The 25,929-nt window shown below is 39.0% G+C and overlaps 2 protein-coding genes across 6 annotated transcripts; both read right to left on the bottom strand.

Moving 5' to 3' along the window:
- Window positions 1–617: 617 nt before the first annotated feature.
- On the bottom strand, window positions 618–2,065 carry LOC127938512 (trace amine-associated receptor 7e-like). Its single transcript, XM_052535176.1, has one exon. The coding sequence runs from the start codon at window positions 1,748–1,750 to the stop codon at window positions 731–733; it is 1,020 nt and encodes a 339-aa protein (XP_052391136.1). The 5' UTR covers window positions 1,751–2,065; the 3' UTR covers window positions 618–730.
- A 10,077-nt stretch (window positions 2,066–12,142) lies between these two features.
- Window positions 12,143–25,600, bottom strand: LOC127938526 (syntaxin-7). Of its 5 annotated transcripts, none has more exons than XM_052535189.1 (10): window positions 25,547–25,600; window positions 22,911–23,021; window positions 18,472–18,541; window positions 18,285–18,375; window positions 17,835–17,972; window positions 17,080–17,129; window positions 16,896–16,992; window positions 16,698–16,770; window positions 15,519–15,601; window positions 12,143–15,075 (listed from the first exon to the last, which is right to left on the bottom strand). In XM_052535189.1, exons 2-10 carry the CDS (start codon window positions 22,987–22,989, stop codon window positions 14,980–14,982), a joined length of 777 nt encoding a protein of 258 aa, XP_052391149.1. In that variant the 5' UTR covers window positions 22,990–23,021; window positions 25,547–25,600; the 3' UTR covers window positions 12,143–14,979. The 5 variants fall into 5 exon arrangements, with proteins under 5 accessions (XP_052391149.1, XP_052391150.1, XP_052391151.1 ...); XM_052535190.1 differs by having other exon boundaries at window positions 25,450–25,547; XM_052535191.1 differs by lacking the exon at window positions 15,519–15,601.
- Between the last annotated feature and the right edge of the window lie 329 nt (window positions 25,601–25,929).

Genomic DNA, 25,929 nt, shown 5'->3' with positions numbered 1-25,929 from the left:
CTCCTCAGTGCTCTATCAAGTCTTACTTTAATTAGACTATTTGTGATGTTTGCCTTAAACTTATTTCTAGGACATTTTTTACTTTTTGAAAGGCAACTAATTAAATATACGTCATCATTTACATCAAATTTTGTAATTATATCAATAATCAAGTGAACAAGCTTTAATGTCTGGCCCTGCTATGGCCTACTGTATGTCTCATCATCTAAACTTTTCTACCATGAGGATGATGGCCTAAAACACATATTCATCCCCACAATAACTAGACATTCATTAGATATTCAGAACAATAATTAGACTGCTCTGATAACCATGTTAAATGTTGAAAGTTTTATTCCATGTTTTTGCCAAAAGTTTGACCAAAGCAGCACATGAAACTCGCCTTTTATTAGAATTTATTCATATTAAATTAATTATTTTGTAATATTCTAAAAAGAAAAAGAGTAATCAGTTTTATAAATGTCTAGGGTTAACATTTCAAATCAAATGTATGGATATATTACTGATCTGTTGACATTTTTTTTCATGTCATCCAACAAACATTTTCATTTTTGATAAACAATGCTGATTTGTGCATGTAATGAGGAAGTGGTTTTTGAATAACATGCCTGGTTTTATTCAACAAAATATATGGATAATCATATTTTTACTGCACAATAATGATCAAAATTAACATTAGAATATACTAAAACATAAACACTAGAAAACTGAGGACAGATGTTTTTTTTCATTAAGAGTTTAATGAAAGGACATTCATCAGAGAGGAGTCTGTGTTCAATATTTTAAAAGTAATAATTATCTTTACACTTTTCTTAAACCAAGGGTACAACAGAGCGTAGAGAAGTGGATTGATGGAGGAATTAAGGTAAACGAGAACCAAAACACTGTTGATAACTTTAGAAAATGAGTAATCTTTTAAGAAATTTGTTAATGAAAAAATATAAAATGGCAGTAAACACAGGAGAAACACAAAGACCAGAATCCCGAGTGCTAATGCAGCTTTTCGCTCTGATTTGTCACTGACTCTATTTTTGGAGGATTCTGTTCTGTTGTGAATCTGAAGAGCTCTTATAGCAGTTGCATGTTTTTTAGCAATGACAAAAACATGAGAATATAATATTATAATGAGTGTACAAGGCATAAGAAACACAACTATGAGGTCAACGAGGGATGAAACCTTGTCTATGATATAAAGACATTCTCCTGGACACGTGACACCAGTGAAGTTATTAACATAAAGAAGAGTAAAGTTATAAAGGAGTGAAAACAGCCAGTTAAATATAGTTGCTATGCAGGTGACAGTGGGTGAGATCTTTTCAGAGTAAAGAAAAGGAGAACTTAAAGCCAAAAAGCGATCAACTGCTATTAGAGCCACAGTATGAACAGACACACCCGGTGCCTGAAAAGTCACAAAACTGAAAACTGAACACATCACTGGGCCAGAAATCCAACATGATTCAATGAGCCACGATAAGTGAAATGGCATCACAAAAACTCCCACCAGAAGATCAGACACAGCCAAAGAGAGGATGAGGATGTTCGCAGGTGTGTGGAGCTGCTTGAAGTGACTAACAGAGATGATGACCAGCAGGTTTCCACACACGGAAAGAAGAGACACAGCTGCTGCAGCCGCATACAGAATCACATAGACAGAAAAAGAAACAGATCTCTCTGGACACAGATATTCCTGACAGACATCGCTTTGGTTCACTGCTGTAAAATTCATGTGTGAAGTACTCTGGAGAGACATCAAGTTTTCCTTCTTGAATTGTATAGAACAAAGCAACAATTTATTTGAATCTATTAGTTATATGTCCACCAGAGAGAGTCCAGTCCCATTCGGTCCTCAGTGTAAATGGTTTGCATTGTTCCAAGTGAGCAGGATGACACCAACTTTGGCAAACAATACATTTTGCAATTGTTTTATATGTAAATGTCTCCTCCCCTCAACAATAAATGTTTAATAATGTGCTTCTGCTGGGAGTTCATGTTAATTACATTTCCATCTTTGTACATAATCACTAAATATTTTTTTCATTCTTTCATCATTATATCTTCAATTTCAAACTCAATACACAAGTGTTCTGTTTCCACTTTTAAAAATAAAAATATTTTTAAAAATATTAATTTATACTTGGACTCAGACTGGACACCAAATTGAGTTTCTGTCACTTCAAAGTTCAAAATAACAACCAAACGCATCTGTATTTGTCTCTTTATTTTCCACAGCAGCATTATAGTTTTTGTAAAAAAAAAAAAAAAAAAAAGAAGAAGAAGAAGAGTGATTCAACAATTTTTTACTTAATTTAAATTTGCTATAAATCATGGGGTAAAAAAACAAAATATTTTCAAATACAACATTTTACAAAAAGAAGATAAATTACTGCCTAAACAATAAATTAATTAGGCAGCCCTTTAGGAAGAATTTTGCATTTGTTTCTCATTTTCAACCCTGTGTGTGAGCAGGTAAAAGGTGAACTGACGGTCATTAGAGGGGAGCTTAACATGCAACACCACATTTGACATTGTCTCCATCTAGTGGTTATTTCCTGTCACAACGTTTCAACTGATTCCTCTTCAGGAAGTCGAGCTCGAACCATAGGTGGGTGACGTCAGAGACCAGGAAACATAAGAGCACGAGCGACGAAGCTTGCAACAGTCCTTCTGTCTTCAGAAAGCGTTCTATGTGTGTGTCAGTCGCTATCTGTTTCTGAGTCTTATTTAGTGTAATTTGTCCACTGATAAGCTCCATTTGTCAAAGGTTCAATCAAGAGAAGTTTTGGGGGTCATTATACGAAAACGTGCCATTTCCCACTTTTAATGTTTGATTTTCAAATTTCTGTTTTGAAAATCTTTAAGCCCCTTTTTGGATTAAGTAGATCCTTACCTCTCAGGAAAATGTGCCGTGCCATCTCAGGCTATCTTATTTTTTTCATTTTTTTTCATTTAACTAATTTAAATGTGTGTTTTTGGTCAACCCTGTTACCAACATATTAATTACTTTTTGAAAAGGTTTTAAATACATGTATAGAACAAATCTGATATACTGTGGAAGATATACTCCCCCTTGTAACATTAAGAGTGTTTGTGAATTGAGAATATTGAAAGTTTTATTTTTTTAAGGGGATGAATACGTTCATTTCCAAATTACACTCTCCCAGCATCTTCTGTTTTAAGAAAAATGTATGGAAACAAAAATTAAACACCTCAATTCAATTTTGAGTGGATTATTAGCCTCTCTTACTAAACATTTACAATTAATTGATTACATTTTTATTTACATTTTTTAAGTTATATTAGAATATTATACAAGTAACAGGGTTGACACATCAGTTACAGGGTTGACAACAGCTACCGTATTGATTATACTGCTTGTTTGAGTTACAATTATGGTTGTAATGGAGTCTTAATTGGACATTCATTAACCTTTAATTCAACATGACTAATCAGCATATTATGTAGACGGCTCTATTGAGATATTTTAGCATAAAAATGATGAAAAACCGAAACTTATCTGTTTGCATGAACTTTAACTTTAAAATGTTTTAACTGTTGCCCCGCCTTCTACTTCTCAAACCTCATATTTCTATGATATTGTGCTGAGAAAACACAGATTTACCCATTCTGTGTTGGTAGTGGCGTGTACCACAGTTTGCTTTGCCAATTGAGAAACTTGATTGGTAAACGGTTTGCCAGAATATACCCTGACCCAGATCTATCCCGTTAGTGAAGCATTGGTTTCCACACTGGTTTCATTAAATAAATAAATAAAGGAAATTATTATTTTAAAAGATTCACGAATAAGAATCATCTGTTCACGAATTGGATCGTGAACTTGCATTACCGAGCCAAAGATGATACTGAACATTTCGAATGAATAAAGAAGTTCATCTGTAAACCACATAAAGCTATTGTTTGACTTCATAAACCTTTATTTTATGCATGCTTCGTATGGATCTGTTGACTGAATGCATAGTGTGATTTCTAGGAGAATGTTTGTGTCGTTATGTGCTTGTAACGGGAAAAAATCAGTCGCGGTATTGTTTGAAATCCCCAAACTTAAATATTAAATTAATAAATTACATCAAAATAAAAGTAATCACTGGTAATCTAAAATAGTTTTCAGATGTTACTGTAATCTGATTACCCCTTATTTAAAATGTAATTTTAACGAAATACAGTTACTCATATTTTGTATTTTACATACGTAACGCTGTTACATGTATTTCGTTACACCCCAGCCCTGATTATTTATGATTGTGTAGCATACTGTAAATGTAAGTAGTTCACATGCCATCAAATAATCATACAAGTCACACAAGCTTGATTTATTTTTTGACAAGAAAACTTTTTCAAACTATTTGGATGGAGTGCATGTATGGAGAGTATCCCAAATGCAAACTGAAAAGCTTGTTAATTTATTGACTTCTCATAATAAAAAAAAATAATGACTTTTGATTTATAAAGCACATTTATAAAACCCAATGCACTTGTGTGTATCAGTATAGATCAGTAACCTCAACATATTTTAGCCTATCTATCAGTAGAATAAATAAAAAAACATGATTTTTAGGGATAAAAACTGTAAAAACATGTATATTATGTATACTATTTGTAAGAAAAGTATGTCTGTTAAAATTCTCAGTCATCCAGGTCATAGTTATCCAAGAAGGGTTGGCTCAGGGGTGACAACCCCACAGAGGTTAAATGCCTGGCACTCCCCATCAGTCATTTAGAAATGAAGAAACCCCTTGGATGAGAGGCAATAGCTTCAAATATGGACGTACCTAGTCCAGTTGCCCTTGATTTAACCCTTCTTGTGTATACAACATGGGTAAGACACACAAAAGCGTACTTGGGTCAACCCTCTTACCCTGGAATGGTTACAGGGTTGACGGTAACAGGGTTGACGAAAAAGGTTATTGCCGGCCATTACTAGCCATGAGGTATAGGTAATGACACTACATTACGTGCCTTAATGAGAGGCTTAAATATTATCATATATGTAAATTTTTAAATATGTACAAATAACTTTTTAACGTATGCTTTTCTGGTAACAGGGCTGACACAATGAGCGTGTCCCTGTCTTTCAGACATTACATAAACTCAAAGAAAATTCATTAAAAAGAAGAGAACACTTACTTGTCTTCTACCATCAACTTCATGAAAGTCAGATAATGTCACTTCCTGGAACTGATGCAACTTTTGGAATAGTCCATTATCTTTAAAGAGGTGTTTTAATAAAAAGTAACAGGGTTGACGAGAACCTAGGGACCCGACTAAATTGTGTGTTTTTTTATTTTATTTCACACGTTAAGAATAAAATCCATTTATGACTAATGAACTGACACTTAAGGCTTTATACAAGTATATGTTTTTTTATGATAGTTTGACTTTTTTGGCCTCGATAGCAAGTAGAAGTAGAAAAATCTTACTGAGGGACAGGCCATTTTCAACATTTCTTCAAGATGCTTTGTACAAAAATGTGATTAAAATCCTTTAAAAACCAAAGAAACAGAAAATAATTTATTCTTATATTATGAGACATTATGGAAACTAAAATATAAAATATTCTATTTCTTTTATGTTTTATTAAGATTTACAGAGCTTTTTTTTCCTGAGGGACACAAAATGGCACGTTTTCGTATAATGACCCTTGGACAAGAACAGGCAGCGTTCAGGCTGTGTGTTTTCCCTGCCAGCAAAAAAAAAAAGGTAGGGACACACGCAGTTTGCTTGAGAGTGAAGTGAGCAGAATCAGCTCTCGAGGGAGTTGATGCCTGCGATGCGAGCATTTTGTTTTACTCTCATAAAGCTATCTTTGAGAAGTGAGCCTTCACTGGCATTTGTCGCGGTGCCAGCCGTGCTTTCGCCGAGGCGGAGTGGTGGTTGTACTTGCGGGTTTCACTTTCGGTTCTGCTGGAAGGAATGTAGACGGGCAAGTCCCTATCTTCTTCCTTAACCACCAGATCCGTTGCCCGCACTCGGGGGATTGGAAGCCTGTGTTTGTGGTTCTTTCTCCACGGTGAGAGGGCGTATCGCTCTGCTCGTCTTTCTCTGAGGAGATTGATGTGGAAGGCGTCGATGAGCTCGCCAATTGCACAAGCACCAGTTACACAAGCATATTAAGCCTAATATTATAATGAGCAGCATTAATGAGGAGTGGAGCTCGCGCAGTCGGCTCTTGGGCAACTGATTGTGCTTTTCTCCTTGTAAGGGCTCCTCTCTTGCCGGGCACGCTCCGAGGAGTGTGTCATGCATGTGATCTTGCGGTTGCGGTTGCGCTGCTGCTGAGCCATGGCAGCTACCGGGATCGTGGGAAGAGTACATGATCTGGCGAACAGGTTCGAGATGTCTCGTCCTATCTCCTTCCGTGTTCCCTAGATGTAGAGCTTGTTCTCGAGGCTTGGAAGCCCGTGCTGCGGTTTCTTCGCCCTATGAGGCAGAGCTAGCTGCAGAATTCATCTTGCTCTGTGGAGATTGATGTTTGTGTGACTGAGTGACAAAAAAAAAAAAAAAAAACATGCGTGCGTGCAGCCGAGGCAACGTGTGTATTACACTGTTTCGTTTTGATGTGAGTTTTTCTACACCAGATCGTGTTGACTCGTCTGTTTGTTGACTAAGTTTTATTCTGCAGAATAAAATGACATATTTATCTGACTATGTGAAGTTAGATGTACAGGGGCCCTTGGGATGTAATTTATAGTGTGAGAACACGTTTACCTCTCTTCCTCTGAGGAGGTTGAGGCGGTCAGGAGCTGCTGGGTGGAGCAGTCCCAACCATATCGTGTTCCAGCCCCTCGTGCCGGGGTGTCACATTTTGTACACCGCAGATGCTAGAGTCAGAGTGGCGCTCCCAGGCCGAAGGCTTCTAGTGGAAAGCGGTTCTATGGACCGTAGTTTTCGCTGGATAGCCTTCGGCACTGAGCTAACTGCTCTGATGACAGCTGAGATCAGTCTTGAAAGGCTGATTCCCTTAGTAGACTACTTGTCAGCGTGAAAACTACTGCCAAATGTGTCTCAGTGGGCCTGCTCACTGTAGTGAGAGGCCACAGAACCAGTTCTGGTGGGCTCCAAGCAGGCTCTGGTAATGGAACAGAACAACCTTCCCTGCGCTATGTGGAGTGGCCGCCATCCGACATGGCATATCATCTGCCCGAGGATGCTGGCCGTGGTTCTCTTTATGATGGAACTCCATGGGAGGTTCCCGTCAGGAGAAATCTCCTCTCGCAGGCGGAGGGTGCGCCCCTGCATGGAGCTTAGAGGCAGTAGGTGTGGTCTCTGAGGAGGCACAACTCTTAGCTTCTGGTCTCTCAACCGGGGTTGAGGTTACTCAAAGAGGAAACTGTATGCCTTGAAGTAGAAGCTTTTCACTTCTTGGGGCGGAGACCACCAGCTCGACCCAGTTGAGGCCTGGTTGGTACAGTGCTGGAGTTCTTGCATGCCCTTCTCTCCGCAGGGCTCCTGAGGCTTTATTTATGTTTGCTTTTTATTTGTGCGCATCAGTCGTCCGTGAGGGGCTGATGCGCTGTTTTGTGTTTATTTTTGTAATTAAAGTTTCATTTGATTGTCTGCCGGTTCCCGCCTCCTTCTTCCTGTAGTTATGGAGTTTTTATTATTACAGTGGTGCCAAAGCCCGGGAGAAGGAGGGATGCGCTGCTGGAGATCCCTCGCCACTGTGGTGAATTTGTGTTGCTATTGAGCAGGCGAGGAATGTGCCACCATGGACGCTCGAGGCGGTGGGCTGGAGCGAGTTGCCGGGGACGGGCGAGCGCGATGTGGAGGGGCGGCTGCCGTCCGTGAGGGAGCGGAGGAGTCGGCGCCGTTCGCCAGGGGGCCGGAGCCTGCTGCCATCTGCCAGAATGGGGAGGAGCAGGGAACGGGGGACTCCTGCCGGCTGGCCAAAACCGGAGGAGCCGTCACCGTCCATCGGGCGGCGGAGGGAGTGTCGTGCCGTCCGCCGAGGGCCGTCCAGTGCCACCGCCAGGCACTGCGGAGGAGATCACCCAGCTGGTGGAGGGCCGAGCAGCTGATGCGTCTGGGAACGGGAATTTTTTTTTCCTCTCCCCCCTCTCTCATCTCTGTCGCTCCTCCTTCCATCTCCTTTTCTCTCTTCTCGTCTGTCCTACCCCCAGGTTCCCGTGAGTGCCCCCCAGAGTGCAGTCTCGAGGGTACCCCCCGGCCTGTGAGGGGCGATGGGGGTAGGTGACGAGTGGGGCAGCGCCGAGGGACGTGGGAATGAGGAGTGAGGCCGGTGTAGTGATTGGAGATGAGCTACACTTTCGACCCACCACCGTTCTCGAGTCCCACGTAGGAGATGGAAGGATATAAAACTGGAGCGACGACAGTGAAGGATGAGAGAGCACCAGGCCTGGGCTTTAGTTTATGTTTTTATTTGTGCACATCAGTCGTCCGTGAGGGGCTGATGCGCTGTTTTGTGTCTATTTTGTATTATTAAAGTTTAGTTTGATTGTCCTCCGGTTCCCACCTCCTTCTTCCCGATGATTATGGAGTTTATATTATTACAGTATGTAACCCTGGATCCTCAAAGGAATGCGATGCTGCGTCGCAGTGCCTCACTTCCAGCTCTTTGAGGCTGGTTGCCAGCTTCGCAGCACGTGCTTTTATGCTTCCTGGTCTCTGATGTCACCCGCCTATGATGTCTCACACATCCATTGGACTGATTACACACGTTATTCAGAGATGTCAAGCTGGAAGCGTTTCCCAAAGCTTTCTAGATGCAGTGTCTCGTTCCTTCGAGGAACCAGGGTTATATACGTAACCTTAGACGTTTATTCTCTTTTTAGGTCATGTAACATTTGTACACAAAAATATCATAGAGATAGACAAATGGCACCAGCTGGATATCTTCATTACGAGAAGATAATTTAGAAGTGCCATCTGGTCTCGTTGAGATATATAGTTGCATATCATCAGCATAACAGTGGAAACTAATCCTTTATTTTCTAATAATATTGCCAAGGGGCAACATGTATATTTAAAAATAGAAGAGGACCTAGGACGATTCCTTGTGGCACTCCATATTTTACTGGTGATAAATGAGATAACTCCCCATCTAAATAAACAAATTGGTAGAGATCGGACAGGTAGGATCTAAACCATCATAGAGCCTGCTCTTGAATACCTGTATAGTTTTTTAATCGACCTATGATTATGTCATGATCTATGGTGTCGAATGCAGCACTAAGATCAAGTAAAACTAGCAATGAGATGCAGCCTTGATCTAACGCAAGAAGCAAGTCATTAGTAATTAACAAGTGCAGTTTATGGTGGGGCCTGAAACCTGACTGAAATTCTACATACTGTCACGGGAGGAGCACAAGACAGACACAGTGGGTGTGGCGTCAGGCCTCGGAGAGGCTTTTATTAACAGAAATCATAAAACAAAGGGGATAAAAGTGGCCAAAGGGGGGGAAGTGTCCAAAATAACAGGGGATCTGGTGTCCTCGTTGTGCTGCGGGGTTTGTGTGGGTCGGGCAGTGTTCATCAAGGAAGGGTCCAGGCAAGGGGCGGAGTCCGGCGGCCGCACGCGCTCCCCTCCTTGGTCCGGGGCGCGAGGGGCGGCGGCTTCTCCTAGCGGCCGCGTCTCTCTCGTTGGCCGCGGCGCTGGTAGGGGATGGACGGCCCGGCATCCTGGCCCGTCGGCCGTGTATACGGGTGCGGTTCCCATCCGGATCGCGGGTCCGGCAGCTCACGTCTTGGTGGCGCGGGAGTCCCTCAACGCACCCTTCCTGGACCCACGAGGACACCAGTGTGCATGCACGGGGAAGAGACCGGTCTCCTGAGGAGAGGCGCGTTGGGCTTTTAAACAGCGGCGGTAATGAGGCTCCACTTCCTTCAGGTGTGCCCCATCACACGCCGCCAGCCCTGACTCGTCCAGCGCCCCTCCTCTCACACACCCACTCCAGTCGGGAGCCTGGTGAAGGGCGGCGATTTAGGACGGGGTGCCGGTGACAATCAGGGAGGAGGCAGCTGACTCGTCACATTCCCCCTCCCAAGCGACATCCCCGTCCCCAGGGCGCCACCCACACGGGAGTGCTACCATCCTCAACCAGGCTCCAAACGGTCGGAGTGGGCGGGGCTTCCTCTCCGGGCGGTCCTCCCTCTCGCAGCGCACCAGAACAGGGACAGAGAAACCGGGTTTTAGTGACAGCCTCAACCAACCACAGGGTAAAATGACAATGGAAAAGTCACTTACCCCTTGTGTGGCTGGGAGGCTGTCCCCAGTTTTCCTCCGTCCCAGTCTGGGTTCTCACGAACGTTTGCAAGCGAGAGGGAGTGACGTCACCAGACGTTTCCCAACTGCGCTGTCTAGGCTCCGCCTGCCCGCATTCTCCACCAGTGTCACGGGAGGAGCACAAGACAGACACAGTGGGCGTGGCGTCAGGCCTCGGAGAGGCTTTTATTAACAGAAATCATAAAACAAAGGGGATAAAAGTGGCCAAAGGGGGGGAAGTGTCCAAAATAACAGGGGATCTGGTGTCCTCGTTGTGCTGCGGGGTTTGTGTGGGTCGGGCAGTGTTCATCAAGGAAGGGTCCAGGCAAGGGGCGGAGTCCGGCGGCCGCACGCGCTCCCCTCCTTGGTCCGGGGCGCGAGGGGCGGCGGCTTCTCCTAGCGGCCGCGTCTCTCTCGTTGGCCGCGGCGCTGGTAGGGGATGGACGGCCCGGCATCCTGGCCCGTCGGCCGTGTATACGGGTGCGGTTCCCATCCGGATCGCGGGTCCGGCAGCTCACGTCTTGGTGGCGCGGGAGTCCCTCAACGCACCCTTCCTGGACCCACGAGGACACCAGTGTGCATGCACGGGGAAGAGACCGGTCTCCTGAGGAGAGGCGCGTTGGGTTTTTAAACAGCGGCGGTAATGAGGCTCCACTTCCTTCAGGTGTGCCCCATCACACGCCGCCAGCCCTGACTCGTCCAGCGCCCCTCCTCTCACACACCCACTCCAGTCGGGAGCCTGGTGAAGGGCGGCGATTTAGGACGGGGTGCCGGTGACAATCAGGGAGGAGGCAGCTGACTCGTCACAATACAGATACTTTTTTTTGCAGGAAGGAGCTCAATTGAGCAGACACAACTTTTTCAAAAAAGTTTGAGATAAATGGAAGATTTGAAATTGGTCTGTGACACATGACCACTCTCTTGTTGGGAGCAAGGTAGACACAAAGACAATATGGACACGGTCCGTGTCACTAGTTAAAATTTCATATTTCTCTGGATTTAAGCATTCTTCGAAATAATTGAGATATTTTACTAAACCAAATCTTACATATTGTGCCTTTAATATAAACATGCAGTGTTACACAGGAGAGAAAAGATTGCATAGCAGATTAAAAAGTTTCTTTTTTGGCGTAAAAGCTATTTATTCTGAAGCAATATCCTCATCAGTGCTCTATCAAGTCTTACTTTAATCAGAATAGTTCTGATGTTTGCTTTAAAAATTTTTCTAGGACATTTTTTTTTTTTACTTTTTGAAAGGCAACTAATTAAATATACGTCATCATTTACATCAAATTTTGTAATTTTATTAATAGTCAAGTGAACAAGCTTTAATGTCTGGCCCTGCTATGGCCTATGTCTCAACATCTAAACTTTTCTACCATGAGGATGATGGCCTAAAAAACATACTCATACCCACAATAAATAGACATTCATTAGATATTCAGAACAATAATTAGACTGCTCTGATAACCATGTTAAATGTTGAAAGTTTTATTCCATGTTTTCGCCAAAAGTTTGACCAAAGAAGCATATGAAACTAACCTTTTATTAGAATTTATTTATATTAAATTAATAATTTTGTAATATTCTAAAATTAAAAAGAGTAATAAGTTTTATAAATGTCTAGAGTTAAAATTTTGAATCAAATTTATGGATATATTACTGATCTGTTGACATTTTTTTTCATGTCATCCAACAAACATTTTCACTTTTGATAAACAATGCTGATTTGTGCATGTAATGAGGAAGTGGTTTTTGAATAACATGCCTGGTTTTACTCAACAAAATATATGAATAATCATATTTTTACTGCACAGTAGTGATCAAAATTAACATTAGAAAATACTAAAACATAAACACTAGAAAACTGAGGACAGATGTTTTTTTTTCATTAAGAGTTTAATGAAAGGACATTCATCAGAGAGGAGTCTGTGTTCAATATTTTAAAAGTAATAATTATCTTTACACTTTTCTTAAACCAAGGGTACAACAGAGCATAGAGAAATAAGTGAAATGGCATCACAAAAACTCCAACTAGAAGATCGGACACAGCCAAAGAGAGGATGAGGATGCTTGCAGGTGTGTGGAGCTGCTTGAAGTGACTAACAGAGATGATGACCAGCAGGTTTCCACACACGGTCAGAAGAGACACAGCTGCTGCAGCTGCATACAGAATCACATAGACAGAAAAAGAAACAGATCTCTCTGGACACAAATATTCCTGACAGACATCGCTTTGGTTCACTGTTGTAAGATTCATGAAGTACTCTGGAGAGACATCAAGTCTTCCTTCATGAATTGTATAGAACAAAGCAACAATGAATTTGAATCTATTAGTTGTATGTCCACAAGAGTGAGTCCAGTCCCATTCGGTCCTCAGTGTAAAGGGTTTGCATTGTTCCCAGTGAGCAAGAAGACACCAACTTTGGCAAACAATGCATTTTACAATTATTTTATATGTAAATGTCTCCTCCCCTCAACAATAAATGTTTAATAATGTGATTCTGCTGGGAGTTCATGTTAATTACTTCTTCATCTTTGCACATAATCACTAAATATTTTTTTTCATTCTTTCATCATTATATCTTCAATTTCAAACGCAATACACAAGTGTTCTGTTTTCACTTTTAAATGAAAAAATAAAAAATAAAAAAATAGATGTACTTTCCATCATTTTTTCCACAGTGTTCACTTGTCAAATTTGAGATACTAAATTTAGCACATTTATCCAAAGTAGAAGTTGACAAGAAGAATGAATGAAGAGACGTGACACTGGCACAAATATACTGAAAAACAGACTGTATATTTTACTGTCTCTTTTTGAATATTAATCTATACTTGGACTCAAACTGAGTTTCTCTCACGTCAAAGTTCAAAATAACAACCAAACACATCTGTATTTGTCTTTATTATCTCCACAGCAGCATTATAGATTTTGAAAAAAAAGGGGGGGGGGGTAAAGGAGTGATTCAACATTTACATCACTTCAATTTCAAACTACTTTGAATCATGGGGACAAAAATAATGCTTTTCAAATAAAACAATTTACAAAAAGAATATAAATGACTGCCTAACCAATAAAGTTAATTAGTCCCTTTAGCAAGAATTTGGATTTGTTTCTCATTTTCAGCCCTGTGTGTGAGCAGGTCAAAGGTGAACAGACTGTCATTAGAGCGGAGCTTAACATGCAACTCCACATTTGAAATAGTGGTTATTTCCTTTCACAACGTGTCAGCTGGTAAACCTGATTTATTTCCGTTTAATGATAACCTCTTCAACACTTTCTTTTTTTTAATGTCATATATACATACATTTGTACAAAACAATATCATAGAGATAGACAAATATAGTGACATTGTTGGTTTGTTGAAACTGTAGCGTCTATTTCAGGATAATTTTACAAAAACACATATACATATGAAGCTGGAATGATTATCTATTAACAGAAACCATGTTAAAACTGTTTTAAACACAAGTTAAGCTCTATGTACAGCCTCTGTGGAATGTTAAACTGAATGCATTTTTTGCTTTACAGTGGTGTTATTATGCTTTTTCACCTTTTCAACTTTAGTTAGTCTGTAATGTTGGTGTTTGAGCATAAAAAAAAAAAAAAAAAAGAGTCCACTTCAAAAGGAGATATTTTATGTAAGAGAAATCACTTTTTAAAAACTACAACAAATGCCCGGTTTTATAAATCAAACTCAAATTAAAGCAGCAGTTGGTAACTTTTGACGCTCTAGCGGTTAATAAACTGAACTACTTGCGTCTTGCAGAAGAACATCATAGCCGGATACTTCTCTCTGTTTATGTCTATGAAGAATCACGAAGGTACTGGGTTACTCCGCCGCGGTACCCCCGAAGCAATCTAAAATAGTCCGAATATAAACACTTATTATAGGTGCACCCTAGTGATTCAGGACAGGCTAAAAACACGGTTTGGAAAATGGATTCATGATGTACTCGCTTATTATATACATTTGTCTACATTTTGAACAAGGACCGCAAAGTTACGGACCGCAGCTCTGATTGGTTGTTTCTTACCGGGAGCGGTCTGTAACTGCAAATGGCAAGGACCACTGGGAGAAGCCAGAGGAGCTTGATTTTTTCACAGATTATCTGTCTCATATTCTACTGTCAGGACATACAAATATGTAAAAAATATATTTTTACAAAAGTTACCTACTGCAGCTTTAAACCCAAACTCAAATTGATTTGATGTTGACAAAATCTTTACACTAAAGCTTGCAGGGAGCTATTGTAAGGGGCATTACATTTCCCGCCGAGTCGCCGAGTGGAGCTAATCACAACACACACTGGCCCAGCTAACCAATCACAGCACATTTCATATTACAGAAGGCGGGCATTCCTTTGATACAGGAACTATTGAAGCTGTTCATGCCAGACTTGGGAGAGAGGTGTTGTTATAATGTAAAATATGTGAAAAATAATGTTTTTTTTTAACAACCTAGTATGAGAGCCTGTTCTTGTACACCCCCAAAACAAAATTAAGACTTTGCCAAAGAGCATAACAGGACCCTTTTAACAAATGGAGTTAAAATAAGTTTCTGTGGTAAGGAACTGCACACTAAAGATACTGTCCTTAGAGCTCAACTTGTATTAAACATTCTGTTAGTGACAATATCTTAACGGTATTTAGAACGCAAGTCAGGACAGCTTCAGTTAGTGACAAACCTCCATAACTAATGCCAGTACAAATGCTGTGGGACATCTGATGGTCAAATTTAGTTTTTGACAGAAGCCCAGATAATCAAACCAATAATGACAGCAAACACAATCAGAACAGCGATCAGGATGAAAATCTTCTTGCGGAATGACGTCTAAAGTGAACAGAAGAAATGAGTCACTAGTTTTATAATAATAAAATAATAATAAGGGTTGTCAATTTAGCATGTCCATAAAATAGTACATTTAATAAATGGTTGTATGTTTATTTATTTAATAGCAATACAACTTTAAAAAAATGTGAAAACAATTACAGCATTAATGGAAATTTGCTGTAATATATAATAAACCACCAAAAGTTGGCCAGTACAAGGTAAACGTACAAGCAAATTAGAATTTAAATTTGCATCTATTTCTCATGCAAAGCTTGCGTATGTCTAAAGGGGCCTTGGAATATAGCGCATTTATGGTGCTCCATCTACATTCATTCAGCTCAGTTTCTTGTTTTGTGTTCCCCAGAAGGAATAAGGAAAGATTGGTTTGAAATGATGTAAGAGAGAGTGAATGATTGGTCATTAGTAAAAAAAAAAAGCTGTACCTGGTGACTTGCTGCTCTACCCAGCTGTTGTGTGGCCGTCTGCACATTCATCTCTGCGTTTGATACATTGGCCTCTATACTGTCTGCGCGATGGAATGGAGATGAACAGAGAAATGACTTTCACAGTTAAACACTGAATTCATTTCTACAGTTTTTCAATGACAACTAACCAAATATTCGATCTCTGTTATCATTAAAAATATATTATTCATTGTATAGAACATGGATGATGCATTGTCCTCTTGGATATTAGTTAATTTCCATTTAAAATCCTTTAGTAAGCAATATTTCATCATTCATTCAGGTATGCATGTCAACGTTTTGGTGGACAGCACAGGCAATGATGCAAACTCTTGTAATTTTGATGAAATATCAAATATGTAAACAACACATACTAATAGCTCACGTCTCATCATTAAAAGTTTAGTGCTTGAACAAACAGTCCCACTGAGCTGGTTTGTGTGAAGCCTCGCAGGTCTTCATTATCAGCATCTGCTTCTCCTTTTTAACACCTTTAATTGCACTTTCCTGTCTAAGAGTTTCATCACTAAACAGACACTCCCTCAGAGCCAAGTTTAAACAAAACCACACAGATTTATTTTATTTGAAATGATTTTTGTTTTATATTATTTTTTATTGAATTTTATTTTAATAGGAAATCTCCAGGCCTGGAGATGTGCTCTGCAAGGTTAGTGTTAGCTGCAATTAAACAGGAAAAAAAAATTGTTGTAAAATAACAATTTCCTTAAATTGTAGGTAGCAACCAGTTCATAAACAGATATGTCACTAACCTTGAGGGAAGCAGAAATTTGTTTACTGTCCACATGATTTTGGCTCATTAGTCACAGGAAAATCTCCATGTGTTTAATTTTCAACAATGAGAGGACACAAGCACATTCTGGTGCAAACTAACAGTGATCTGACATCAAAGTTTGGGTTGTTTAATGATATAAATGCTTTTCTGTGAACTCAATTGTGTGTGAACTGAACCGAGTCACTATTTGGAAGAAAGCCATTATATCATAGGCCTAATATCATAGAGATTTTGGGATGAACTATTTTGACTTGAGCCATTTCAATGCACTGATAACCTCCCGAACAACTGAGAGAGTTCGGCATGGTTGCCACTCAATTTAATCAAGTAAGTGTAAAAATCTAGCAATGCCTCTCTGATCTTACCAATCATGTCTCCCTGTTCATGCACCATCATGCCCAGATCTCTGAAGATTTCATTAATGTCTGTGATGTCCGACTGAAAAACAAGAGAGTATGTTTTACGCAACCCTAAACCAACCATTCAAATTGCATTACATTACATAAGCACAATGCTTATCAATTAGTTCTTCTTTGTTGTCTCTGTGATTGAACGCGTCTCACCTCCAGCTGTCTGATCACTGATTCTCTCTCCTGAATGAGCTGCAGATCTTCTTCTGTGATGGTCTCCTCATATCTCTGATCTTGAGCATGAATCTCACTGAAAACACACACAGAAGCAGACAGTTGGAGACACACATTCCAATTTTTATGCATAAATATGACAAATATTATTAAAGTGCCAAACCTTTGAAAGGGGGATGGAAATCCTCCAAAACCATCATCTATATCACCACCCTGGGGACAGACAGAAGATTGTGAGGAAACAAAGAAAACCTTAATAATGTATGCCAATATGCCACTTTTATTACTCACAAAAAGAAAAATGCCATTATACTTTAAACAAACTATTATCTGCATCATTACGACAAAGTTGTCATTCACAATCATGCTCTTTAAATAAACATTAGATGCATCCTATCTTGTGACATGTTGCATTTGAGTAGTATGTATAAACAGGGTTATTATAGCTAAATAAATCTAAAAAAAAAAAACAAAAAAAAAACCTTAAACTATTTCAGCTAGTTGCCACAACAACATTTCTCATTTTCCTTTAGTTTAACTTGAATTACTAAACTGGCCCAAACCAAATAAACTAAAACTAATACTAGTAAATAAAAACTACATAGATTAAAAAAAAATAAAAACAATAATAAAAATGACAAAAGCACAACAAAATAAAAAATAAAAACAAAAATTTAATTAAAAACTATAAAAAGTACAAAATATAAAAATAAAATCTAAGATATTAACAAATTATTTTAGTAAATAAATTATACTTAACATTGTATAACTATTTAAAATATTAGGACTATAGAAACTGGCACTTTCATGTTAAATATTAGTGTCTGTATAAATTATCTTATGATTTAACCTTCAGTTGGTTGGATATGATTTTATTAATGTAATTCTTTGAGCAAAAATGTAACAGATGAAACATACCGAAATTCTTGAGCTCGCTCGGACACGCGCCACAAACTCCTTCTCTTTCTTTGCTACCTCTCGCTGAGTTTTCTGGAAAAGGGCCAGTGCATTGGAGAATTCAGTGATTAGACGTTCTCGCTGGATTTTTCTTTGCCGCTGTGTGAGAAAAGAGGAACGTCACATCTGAGCAGGACTGTTAAAGGGATAGTTGTTCACCCAAAAATGAAAGTTTGATTACAACTGGAATATAATGTTAAACAGAACTGTTACCAACATTCTTCAAAATATCTTCTTTTGTGTTCCACATATGAAATACAATTTGGAATGATGAGGATAAGAAAATTATAATTTAACTTTAATGTTTTTTATTATTATTTCTAAATCAGAAAGTTCTGGATGTTGAATGTTCCATCATAAAATTCATATTTGTTTTAGTCTATTTACAAGCTGTCACTTTTGATGCTGTACCTGTTCTGTTGACACAGGTAAAGCACTGTATACTTTCATGCATTTGTCTGTCACTTTAGCAAGCTGATTGACTTTCTGTTGTTTCTCCTGTCTGCAGGTTTTGACAAATACAAAAAAAGAATGAATTGAATTGAAATATATAGGTCAATTAAGGGGAATTGAACTAGTTGGTTGTATTCAAACTCACAATGTCTGTCGCAGGTCAGTTGTGTCTTGTGCTGTTCCAAAATGTCTCATCATCTGCTGGATTTCATTAGCTGGTAAAAATCAAAGATAATATCTAGACAAACACACACGACTGGAAAACACCTCCTGTGCTAATGGTTTATGTCAGTGGTTTTCAACCTGTGGTCTGCGACCCACTAGTGGTATTGCAGGTGGGCCGCCAATTACTATTAATAGAAACAATAATATTGTTCATATATGTAAAAATGTCTAAGTCATAACATGACACCATTTCATATATATAATTAAATAACAAAAAAAGAAATATTAAACTGATACTATGCTATTCGAGCTCGCTGATTGGTTTAAGAATAAACCACCAATTTATCTTAGATATTTTTGCTGCATATGCTACAGAACAACAAATTCAAACATGCATAAATGTCTGTTGTGTTTCCTCCTGACTGCTTGCTCCAGTGACTATCTAAGCCGAGTTCTGCCGTATCAGGTTTTCCCGTTTTGCTGAGCGGAGCCAGCCCGAGTTATTTTCTGTTCATTTCCAGTTCATTCTAGGGCTGTGTGATTAATCGAAATTGTGCACGCTTTCTAAATCGCTTTATAGCACGCAGTATGCTATCCGATCCAATCAGAATGCAGCGCTCCTAGCGCGAGAACAGAACTCCAGGTTCACACACTGTTTGTGATGCGCCTTTTTTCCGAGCCCATGTTAACGGATCAGAGCGTTCACACTGCACGCAGTAAAAGGCTAGAAATAAAAACGTGCGAAAATAATTAATATCTAGCACATGAGCATAGAGAGAGCATGAGAGGAGACACGTTTTAAGTGCTTGCACTCTCTCCGGGCGAGAGCAGCGTGTATCTGAGCATGCGCTTCTGGTTTTGTAACAAAGCAAAGGAAATCTGCGTGTGAGCTGAGAGATTCGCGTTACATTAATGAGTTCTCGCTGCTGCTTCTGCACCGCTCACACATACTGTATACGCACTGCAGACGGAGTATACATGTGAACAGGGGCGGATCTAGAAAAATATTGATGGGGTGGCGAGAAGGGGGCAGGAATTTTTGAGGGGTGGCAACATATGGCAGACGTATATGTACTGAATTTAGTCACAGTTATCACAGATTGATGATAAATATATGTGCACACTACAAAAGGACTCAGGCTATCATTTACAAACGTAATCTCATGCAATCAATGTCTTGCATTTGAAACAGTTATAACAAACATTACAAACATATAAGGAATAAGTGACCATACCCCATAAGCACCACCACACTCACTAATGCATACAGTATGCATCAACATGTAATTAAGAGCATTAAAAAAGGTTCAGTGTTATCAATATGTCAATTTATCATAAGAAACACAAGATTTGAACAGCCAATGAAAATTCCACTTGGGGAGACTCAACTGATTTTCTACTGTTTAGTGTTAATCATCATCTAACTCAACCAGTCAAGAGCTACATTTAGCCTTAGATGTTATATGAATATGGTCTCTGAAGCATAGGTTTTATTAGCTTACAACAATAATAATAAATAAACATTATAGGCACAAATACAAAATGTACTTTTAGAAAATGTTTTTGAAAAATATTGTGTTATTGTTTTGGTAAGCTTAAATTAAAACTTTATGAAAACTTGTGTGATATTCCTTTAAAATAATGTTTTAGTATATCTTTTAAGTATATTTTACTAAGCAATTTCTTACATAATTTCTTTGAGTTAGAACAAAATTTTATTTTGGTGGGTTGTAACCAGAGTTTCTGTGTTTTTTAATCAACTATTATTATTAGCTAATAGGAAGTATAGCATATCAAGTATGCTAATACTTGAAGTATAGCATACTCTACTGTGCAATAGTACTATATTTCTGTTTGAATTTCTTCAAGTTATACCGAAATTGTATTTTGACAGGTGGTATACGATACGAATGAATGACGATAGTTTTATCAAATGAAATGGTGAAATCCTCTCATAGCGCACTGACGTGCACATGTGTAGCATACATCAACATAGTGAAGAGCTGAAAACACCATGCGTGCTCTAGTGTGTGTGTGTGTGTGTGTGTGTGTGTAGTAGAGCACACATTCCCAGAGACGTGTATAACAACACCTTAAGGGTTCCCATAAGCAGGATTTATTGTTGTGCCCCCTTCCTCAAATATGATGATGGAAAAAAAACTACTATAGGGGTGAAAAAATAACTTTAAATCAAACAAAAAACTAAATGAATAAATTGTATTATTTACAAATCACAATTGTAGCTCTCGACATTTACCTGTGGCTATAACTTTATTATGACTCTAATTTTTTTATAGTCTCAAGCATTCAGAAATCATGCAAAAGGAAACTAAGCAGTTTTACTATGATAAAACCATGGTTTATTTTTGTAAGGGTTGTGATATGCACGTTTTTTGTTGAAGAAATGATAAAGTCTGTGTCATGTAGGTCAGTAGCCTAAACAAGGATTTGATTGTCCTGTAAGTGTAACAGCAGCAATCACATGTCATTTGTAATAACATGTACATAAATAGTTTATTTTGTATTTGCCTACATTATGTATTTTAACAGTGTTATTATTAACCAATTATTATTGCCTCATTTTTTATATATAATGCATTTCAAGCCATTTTAAAGGCTATTGATGGCTTAGGTCTGTTTTTATAGCAACAACAACAACAAAAAAATATTACAGTATATTAATACTTTGTAAATTATTAGAGTTTGGGGTTCGCAAATCATTTGAATCAGTTCGGCAGTTCGTAGCGGGATCGCGAATCATTTGAGTCAGTTCGGGAGTTCAAAGCGGGTTCGCGAATCATTTGAGTCAGTTTGGGGATCGCAAACCATTTGAATCAGTTCGGGAGTTCGGAGCGGGTTCGCGAATCATTTGAGTCAATTTGGGGATCGCGAATCATTTGAGTCAGTTTGGGAGTTCGGAGCGGGTTCACGAATCATTTGAGTCAGTTTGGGAGTTATGAGCGGGTTCGCGAATCATTTGAATCAGTTTAAGAGTTCGGAGCGGCTTCGCGGATCATTTGAGTCAGTTTGGGAGTTCGGAGCGGGATCGCAAATCATTTGAGTCAGTTTGGGAGTTTGTAGAGTGTTCGCGAACCATTTGAATCAGTTCGAGAGCTCAGAGTGGCTTCGCAGATAATTTGAATCAATTCGAGAGTTCGGAGCGGGATCGCAAATCATTTGAGTCAGTTTGGGGATCGCAAATCATTTGAATCAGTTCGGGAGTTCGGAGCGGGATCACAAATTATTTGAGTCAGTTTGGGAGTTCAAAGTGGGTTCACGAATCATTTGAGTCAGTTTGGGGATCGCAAATCATTTAAATCAGTTCGGGAGTTCGTAGCGGGATCACGAATCACAAAAGATTTGCGCTCGTAAATTTTAAAATTGGCCATAACCTTTAATTCGTTGCTGCCAACTGGGGTAGATCCACCCCTGTCTATGAACAATGCATGGCAAAAAAAGTCCCTGGACAAGGGATTTATTTATTTATATACAAATATAATATTTATATATATATATGCCATAAGTCTATAAAGCTTGTTACACCTTGAACAGTTGAAAAAGGTTGGGAACCACTGGTTTATGTAAACATTTGCATTATTGTTTCCTTTCATTTCCATAATAAATTCTGACTTTTGCATGTTGTGGTTTGATGTGTTCTTTTCCAACTCATTAATATGAGTAACAGAAATATTGACAACATTTGGCCGGAGGACTGAGCAACCTTCCAGTTTTATAGTTTTAGGCCAAAATGAACGGTTATAAAATATATACAGTGGCATTCAGTGGTGTTTGATTGTTAAATGCATTATTAAAAGTAGTGTTCTATTTTTGTAATATCGATTATTTTCTTATCCAATTTTGAGGAGAGGAGACACTGCCTGATATTTGTGCCCCTGATATTTGTGACCCTGGAGCACAGAACCAGTCTTAAGTCACTGGGGTATATTTTTAGCAATAGGTAAAAAAAAAAAAAAATTGTATGGGTCAAAATTATTGATTTTTCCTTTACGCCAAAAATCATTAAGATATTAAGTAAAGATCATGTTCCATTAAGATATTGTGTATATATGTCCTACCGTAAATATATTAAAACTTAATTTTTGATTACTAATATGAATGGCTAAGAAATCATTTGGGCAACTTCAAAGGCGATTTTCTCAGTATTTAGATTTTTCTGCACCCTCAGATTCCAGATTTTCAAATAGTTGTATATCAGTCAAATATTGTCAGTTCCTAATAAACCATACATCAATGGAAAGCATATTTATTCAGCTTTATGATGATGTATGAATCTCAATTAAAACACACACACACACACACACACACACACACACACACATATATATATATACAACATATGCTGGTTCAACATGCATGGTCAACAGTCTACACATCACAAAAATTAGGATGGATACTCACTTAGCGATGTTATTCTTTGGATATTTGAACTTATAGTCTGTGCCAGCACATTTGCATCCACTCCGCTAAATCTGGACATGATGGAGATCTTCACACAATAATTCACCAAACCTAGAAAGATTACAAATTAAATCACATTTCTCAAAAAAATTACAGGGCAAACATACGCTCACCTAAAGGATTATTAGGAACACCTTTTCAATTTCTCATTAATGCAATTATCTAATCAGCCAATCACATGGCAGTTGCTTCAATGAATTTAGGGGTGTGGTCCTGGTCAAGACAATCTCCTGAACTCCAAACTCAATGTCAGAATGGGAAAGAAAGGTAATTTAAGCAATTTTGATCGTGGCATGGTTGTTGGTGTCAGACGGGCCGGTCTGAGTATTTCACAATCTGCTCAGTTACTGGGATTTTCATGCACAACCATTTCTAGGGTTTACAAAGAATGGTGTGAAAAGGGAAAAACATCCAGTATGTGGCAGTCCTGTGGTCAAAAATGGCTCGTTTATGCTAGAGGTCAGAGGAGAATGGGCTGTCTGATTAAAGCTGAGAGAAGAGCAACTTTGACTGAAATAACCACTCGTTACAACCGAGGAATGCAGCAAAGCATTTGTGAAGCCACAACATGCACAACCTTGAGGCGGATGGGCAACAACAGCAGAAGACCCCACCGGGTACCACTCACCTCCACTACCTAAAAATAGGAAAAAGAGGCTACAATTTGCACAAGCTCACCAAAATTGGACAGTTGGAAGACTGGAAAAATGTTGCCTGGTCTGATGAGTCTCTGATTTCTGTTGAGACATTCAGATGGTAGAGTCAGAATTTGGCAAACCGAATTAGAACATGGATCCATCATGCCTTGTTACCACTGTGGTGCTTGTGGTGGTGTAATGGTGTGGGGGATGTTTTATTGGTACACTTTAGGCCCCTTAGTGCCAATTGGGCATCGTTTAAATGCCACGGCCAACCTGAGCATTGTTTCTGACCATGTCCATGCCTTTTTGACCACCATGTACCCATCCTCTGATGGCTACTTCCAGAAGGATAATGCACCATGTCATAAAACTCGAATCATTTCAAATTGGTTTCTTGAACATGACAATGAGTTCACTGTACTATAATGGCAAACACAGTCACCAGATCTCAACCCAATAGAGCATCTTTGGGATGTGGTGGAATGGGAGTTTCATGCCCTGGATGTGTATCCCACAAATCTCCATCAACTGCAGGATGCTATCCTATCAATATGGACCAACATTTCTTAAGAATGCTTTCAGCAACTTGTTGAATCAATGCCACGTAGAATTAAGGCAGTTCTGAAGGCAAAAGGGGGTCAAACACAGTATTAGTACGGTGTTCCTAATAATCCTTTAGCTGAGTGTATGAATGTGAAGTGACATTCAGCCAAGTATGGTGACCCATACTCAGAATTTGTGCTCTGCATTTAACCCATCCGAAATGCACACACACAGAGCAGTGAACACACACACACACACACACACTGTGAGCACACACCCGGAGCAGTGGGCAGCCATTTATGCTGCGGCGCCCGGGGAGCAGTTGGGGGTTCGATGCCTTGCTCAAGGGCACCTAAGTCATGGTATTGAAGGTGGAGAGAGAACTGTACATGCACTCCCCCACCCACAATTCCGTCCGGCCCGAGACTAGAACCCACAACCCTTCGATTGGGAGTCCAACCCTCTAACCATTAGGCCACGACTTCCCCAATGTCCCAGTCCATAATGTGTATATATAGTAGATGTTTTATAAATAAAACAATATAATAACATATCCTTTTTATATACTTATGTTGCTTTTGAACACCTAGTTTGTCTTAAATTAAAATAGTGTAAGTCTTAAAATATTTATGTGCATTCTTTCCTCCAATAACTTTCACATATCATTACATTCATGTGCTGTAGTTCATACATACAGTTGACAATATAATAAAGATAGATTTAAACAGAAAAGTTTAAATATTATTATTATTATTCATATATGTTTTATGAATCTCATGTCTGGGCAAGCTGGGCTTGAAGCTGTAATGTGTTAAAAACGCTAAAATGTAAGACAAAGTATTCATATTATTTCCAGTCCATAACAGCATAATGGTAAATGCTATAGAGCCTATAATGTGCAGGTCTCATTGTGACAGCTTGCTCCATATAGTATGACTACATGCCTCGCATTATATCTAGTAATAGTTTAAAAATTATACGAAATATCTAATGTTGTTCAAATGCTAGCAGGCTAACTAGTGCACCTTGTTCATGTGACTAGTTTACCGACCTTTACTGCACCTGCAAAACGAAAGAATGCGGAAATCACAGCGCCAGAACGCAGAAACAACATTCATTTATAAAATCAGACAGTTTTTATTTTTACTTCACTGACACACAGCAAACATTCACTAAGAATGGTCAAGAATAAAAAGTGTGGGAGTGTTTCAAATAAATGTTCAGGTCACGCGCTGTCAAAATGAACACATTATGAAGTTCAGAATCAACGACGCTACTTTTACTTTCTCACTGACCTTTTCTGTAAAGTCCTTGTTAATAAAGTCAATTTACTAACACTGTGTATAATGACACATCTTCTACTTTAATATGTATGTTGGTTGTCTAGTTTACCTGTACTTCCTGAGTGAAACTCCGAGATCCCAGCTGATTTCTCTTGACGCCTGAGTCACGTGATTTCGCTTCAATCTTTCGCGTGAGTTCAGGTCATTTGTCTATTTGTATACAGGTATTTTTATTCCAAAATATTTGATGGCTGTCTCTAAATATGAGACTTCTCAGCTCAAAAAGAAACCATAACTTGTTCATGTGTTTACTTTAATATTAAAGACTTTAATATTAATTATGACTTACACCGATAATTATTAATCATTAAAATTCACAAAGACAGTTACAGCTCTCTTCACATTTTAACATCTCCTAATTTGAAAGTTTTTTTTGCACTGTCATTCCAAATGAAGATAATCAAGGATGCAAAAGGCCTACAAAGATTACCA

The sequence above is a fragment of the Carassius gibelio genome, chromosome A20, assembly GCF_023724105.1.
Source record: "Carassius gibelio isolate Cgi1373 ecotype wild population from Czech Republic chromosome A20, carGib1.2-hapl.c, whole genome shotgun sequence".
NCBI lineage: Eukaryota > Metazoa > Chordata > Actinopteri > Cypriniformes > Cyprinidae > Carassius > Carassius gibelio.
The sequence above is the reverse complement of the archived record's forward strand: the minus strand, read 5'-3'. Positions and strand labels throughout refer to the sequence as shown.

Excerpts from the sequence above, each read along its gene's own strand:
- LOC127938512 (XM_052535176.1), bottom strand. The coding sequence starts at position 1,750 with ATGTCTCTCCAGAGTACTTCACACATGAATTTTACAGCAGTGAACCAA.
- LOC127938526 (XM_052535189.1), bottom strand. The coding sequence starts at position 22,989 with ATGTCCAGATTTAGCGGAGTGGATGCAAATGTGCTGGCACAGACTATA. Across the intron at positions 16,993-17,079 it reads TTTCCATCCCCCTTTCAAAG|TGAGATTCATGCTCAAGATC; the intron begins GTTTGGCACTTT and ends GTGTGTTTTCAG. Across the intron at positions 15,602-16,697 it reads TGAACAGGGAGACATGATTG|ACAGTATAGAGGCCAATGTA; the intron begins GTAAGATCAGAG and ends TCCATCGCGCAG.